Raw genomic sequence first — 4,691 nt, forward strand, 5'->3', positions numbered from 1 at the left:
CACTTTTACCCCATAAGCATTCTGTATCAGGCTGGGATGGGGTGGGGACTTCCGCCAGCCCAGAACGCTTGGGACTTCTGGGGAAACTGAGCCTGGGATGGGAGCCGAAGGGGCCTCCCAGGAGATGGGCTGGATTTCGTGGAGCGAGACGGAGGGAAAGCCTGTCCTCACAACAGGAAGAGTGAGGCAAAACTGGGAGATGCGGGAGGGTGCTAGTGGCCCATGTGACAGTCTCAGGGCGAGAGAGAGGTGAGGCTGGGAGAGGCACTGGGGCCAGAACTCGCGGACGGATGTGGAGTGTCACGCCAAGGACCTCGGCTTTGTCCTGGGGCTGTCCGTTGCCATGGGGCATCTGTGGGCCGGAGAAGGCTCTGTCCCAGCCCACTGGCAGGCACACCAGGGTGGCCGGCCGGAGGATTCCCAGGGCCAAACCTGGACCGTAGCCCTCCCTCCCTGACCCCTGCTGTCCCCAGGAGGCCTCCAGTCGCAACCTGGTGACCCTGCGTGTGGACCCCAATGGCTTCTTCTTGTACTGGACCGGCCCCAACATGGTGAGAGTGGACCCTAGGACCGCTTGCTCAGGCCAAAGGCCCCCAGCCCAGACCCCACCCTGCTTGTGGGGGGTGGGGCCCCACTGCAGGCTGACCTCTCCCCGGCTCCCCACAGGAAATGTTCGGGACAGGGGCTGAGGCTGGGGCTACAGCCAGGGGGTGGCCACTCCCTGGCCTGGGTGGGGAGCTTGGGGGCTCTGGGCAGTCGCCCTGCGGCCTCTCAGACCTAGCCTGGTATCTGGTTTCCCCAGGAGGTGGACACACTGGACATCAGTTCCATCAGGGACACGCGGACAGGCCGTTACGCCCGCCTGCCCAAGGTGAGTGCCCAAGGTCCCAGTCCTGGGACCAAGTGAGGCCGTGGGAACTGGGACACGCCCTCCTCACCTTCACCTTGTCTGCTCAGGACCCCAAGATCCGGGACGTTCTGGGCTTTGGGGGCCCTGATGGCCGGCTGGAGGAGAAGCTGATGACAGTGGTGTCTGGGCCGGACCCAGTGAACACAGTGTTTTTGAACTTCATGGCCGTGCAGGACGACACAGCCAAGGTGGGCTGGAGCCCAAGCAGCGAGTGCCTGCCGTGAACCAGACCCACTCCTGGGCCTGGGCTGGGGCTGGGCACCCCTCGGCCCCCGACTCACCCTTGCCCGTGTGTGCTGACCCCCCAGGTCTGGTCCGAGGAGCTGTTCAAGCTGGCCATGAACATCCTGGCCCAGAATGCCTCCCGGAACACCTTCCTGCGCAAAGCGTGAGCCCCGGCCCCCACAGGGGTTGTGTGGGGCTTCAGGTGGGCGTACCCAGGGTGTGACCCCTTTACCGCCTCCCAGGTACACGAAGCTGAAGCTGCAGGTGAACCAGGACGGTCGCATCCCGGTCAAGAAGTAAGCACCCCTCCTCCCAGCACTGCCCCCCTGCCCGACCTTGGTGACCTTTGCCCCCCACTGACCCTGACCCTTCCCCTTCCCCCTGCATCAGCATCCTGAAGATGTTCTCAGCAGACAAGAAGCGGGTGGAAACGGCGCTGGAGTCCTGCGGCCTCAATTTCAACCGGGTGTGTGGGGTGGCAGCTGGGCGGGGCGGGGCGGGTGTCCCGGTGGGCGCCCCTTCTCCTGGGCCGGCTGCCCCTGGGTTCTCACCCCATGCTCCTCGGCACCCAGAGTGAGTCCATCCGACCCGATGAGTTTTCCTTGGAAATCTTCGAGCGATTCCTGAACAAGCTGTGTCTGCGGCCGGACATTGACAAGATCCTTCTGGAGATGTGAGCAGGGCCGGGCTCACCTCCCAGTGTCCTGGGCTCCGAGTCTGGTCCTGGTAGCCGTGTGAGGACAGGGCGAGCTGCTGGCTGGTCCCCAAGCGCCGGGCAGGGTGGTTGGGACCTGTCTGCCATGTGTCCCTGCTCAGGGCCGCCATTCCTGCCCCGTGATGGCCGGCTCTGGACTGTCCCTTTGCCGAGGCTGGTTTAATCAGCCCACCCCGCAGGTGGGAACCAAGGCGGTACGTGTCAGGGACCTGTCTGAGCTCATGTGGTGAGCAAGCACTGGATCGGGATTGGATCCAGGGTCTGGAAGGGGGTGTGGGCCGAGCCTGTGGCTGCTCCTGAGCGAGGCAAGGGAAGCCAACATCAGGCCAGGCTGCTGCCTCGTCAGCACCGAGCGGTCAGGAGAGCAGAGGGGAAACTGAGGCTCGGAGAGGGCAGTGCCTTGCCTAGAGTCCTACTCGGTGGGTACCAGAGCCAGGAGCAGGGCTAGGGGGCATTGAGTCTGCAGCCTGACTGTGCTTCCGGCCCCTCCAGAGGCGCCAAGGGCAAGCCGTACCTGACGCTGGAGCAGCTCATGGAATTCATCAACCAGAAGCAGCGGGACCCGAGACTCAACGAGGTGCTGTACCCACCCCTGCGCCACTCCCAGGCCCGGCAGCTCATCGAGAAGTATGAGCCCAACCGGCAGTTCCTGGAGCGAGGTGAGCCTGCGGGCACAGGTGGCGGTGCGGGCGGGAGGGGCCCCAGCTCACCGCGCTGCCCCCCCAGACCAGATGTCCATGGAAGGCTTCAGCCGCTACCTGGGCGGGGAGGACAATGGCATCCTGCCCCTGGAGGCGCTGGACCTGAGTGCCGACATGACGCAGCCGCTGAGTGCCTACTTTATCAACTCCTCCCATAACACCTACCTCACAGGTGAGTGGGGGCTGCCTGTGACCTTTGCCCTCCGCCCTCCGGCCCTTGCACTGCCCCCTCCTCCGGGGCACAGTTCTGGCTCATATGCTCGTTCATGGCCAGTGCTAGCGTGCAGACAGGGAATGAGCGGCCCGCCCCAGGGAAGCGGGGCTTCTCTGTCCCATAGTGGACAGCAAGCTTCCCTAGGCGAGGGCTGAGGTCTGCTGCAGCTGGGGCTGTGAGGAGCGCCTGGAGAGGAGACTGCCTGGTGCCTTGAGGAAGCAGAGAGGCTGGGCGCAGTGGCTCAGCCTGTCATCCCAGCACTTTGGGAGGCTGAGGAGTGTGGATTGCCTGAGCCCGCGGGTTCGAGACCAGCCTGGACAATTTGGCAAGACCTCGTCTCTATGATAAATCAAAAAATTAACTGGGTGTGGTGGCACACACCTGTAGTTCCAGCTACTTGGGAGGCTGAGGCAGAAGGATCTTCTAAGCCCAGCAGGTCGAGGCTGCGGTGGCAGTGAACGTGCCACTGCACTCCACCTGGGCAACAGAGTGAGACTCCGACTCAAAAAAAAAGCAGAAAGTGCAGGGAAGGATGTCTCATGCCTGTAATCCCAACACTTTGGGAGGCCAAGGTGGGAGGATTGCTTGAGTCCAGGAGTTTGAGAATAGCTTGGGCTATATAACAAGCTCTCATCTACAAATTAGCCAGGTATGGTGGCGCATGCTTATAGTTCCAGCTATGCAGGAGGCTGGGGTGGAAGGATTGCCTGGCTACAGTGAGCTGTGATCACGCCACCGCACTCCAGCCTGGGCGACAGAGAGTCTGACTCCAACAAGAAAAGCCAAAGGGAGGCGGGGAAGGCGGCTGGGGCAGGCGTGTGGTGAGAGGGTGGCTGTGGAAAGACAGGGCTGGGGGGGTCATGGGCGGCGTTAGGTTTTGTGAATAGGAGAGGGAGGCTTTCTGGAGGGTGTGAGGCAGAGGAAGTGATGTGACTTGGTGTGTTTCCAGGATGACGCCAGGTACTCTGTAGAGACTGGACTGGCGGCAGGGTGGGCCAGCGGTGCCCCGGCAGGACGGGGTGGAGGCGGTGCTGGGCAGAGATGGCGGAGGGGTGAGGGGAGGGAGGGACTGTCGAGGTCATGGAGAGCCCTGGTGTGCGTTAGGGATGACCCCTGCCCGTTCAGGCTGACAGCTGCCTGCTCTGTGTCCACTTAGGGTGGCACCAGGGATCGGGGGCAGCACATGGACCTGCCCTGGGGGCTTCCGATCAAAGTGGCGCTGGTTCCCCAGCGAATTAAGGAGCGATGGGGCTGGCCAGACAGTGTGTCGGGGCCGGACTGGGCTCCCACAGGGCCCTCCACGTCCACAGCGTGGCTTGGCTTCTGGGGGTCGGGCTGGCAGGGGCTGGGCGGTCGGTGGCCGAGCTGATCCGTTCCGGCCCACAGCGGGGCAGCTGGCCGGGACCTCGTCGGTGGAGATGTACCGCCAGGCGCTGCTCTGGGGCTGTCGCTGCGTGGAGCTGGACGTGTGGAAGGGCCGGCCGCCCGAGGAGGAGCCCTTCATCACCCACGGCTTCACCATGACCACGGAGGTGCCCCTGCGCGACGTGCTCGAGGCCATCGCCGAGAGCGCCTTCAAGACCTCACCCTACCCTGTCATCCTCTCCTTCGAGAACCACGTAGACTCGTGAGTGGGCCCTGGCAGGGACCCTCCCCCCACGTGCGGTTGAGCTGTCCGGGGACCTCCGACCCTGGGAACTCCCCCGACTGCCCCATGGACCTCGGCTCGTCCCGGGAGCCTCTGACCTCTGCCCCTGGCCGCACGGGGGGAAACATCAGGCCGAGATGGCTGAGTACTGCCGCTCCATCTTTGGGGACGCGCTGCTCATCGACCCGCTGGACAAGTACCCGGTTACGGGGCCTGGCCCCGAACTATGAAGACTACTGTTTATTTTGTTAAATAAGGCATTTGGGAGGACCCAATGA

The 4,691-nt window shown here is 63.6% G+C and overlaps 1 protein-coding gene across 1 annotated transcript in view; it reads left to right on the forward strand.

Annotated features, from left to right (window-relative positions):
- Nucleotides 1-473: 473 nt before the first annotated feature.
- Nucleotides 474-4,691, forward strand: part of PLCB3 (phospholipase C beta 3) — a gene marked incomplete at both ends in the record, with an annotated part of 10,096 nt that continues 5,878 nt past the window's right edge. The window contains 11 exons of the mRNA XM_021705917.1: nt 474-551; nt 803-871; nt 958-1,098; nt 1,219-1,298; nt 1,378-1,431; nt 1,526-1,601; nt 1,708-1,808; nt 2,343-2,509; nt 2,577-2,723; nt 4,152-4,392; nt 4,532-4,616. Coding sequence (XP_021561592.1) covers nt 474-551; nt 803-871; nt 958-1,098; nt 1,219-1,298; nt 1,378-1,431; nt 1,526-1,601; nt 1,708-1,808; nt 2,343-2,509; nt 2,577-2,723; nt 4,152-4,392; nt 4,532-4,616 — 1,239 coding nt within the window. The remainder of the gene's footprint in view (nt 552-802; nt 872-957; nt 1,099-1,218; nt 1,299-1,377; nt 1,432-1,525; nt 1,602-1,707; nt 1,809-2,342; nt 2,510-2,576; nt 2,724-4,151; nt 4,393-4,531; nt 4,617-4,691) is intronic.

This window comes from Carlito syrichta, unplaced genomic scaffold, assembly GCF_000164805.1.
Source record: "Carlito syrichta isolate Samal-C Ts95f unplaced genomic scaffold, Tarsius_syrichta-2.0.1 Scaffold115589, whole genome shotgun sequence".
NCBI classification, from domain to species: domain Eukaryota; kingdom Metazoa; phylum Chordata; class Mammalia; order Primates; family Tarsiidae; genus Carlito; species Carlito syrichta.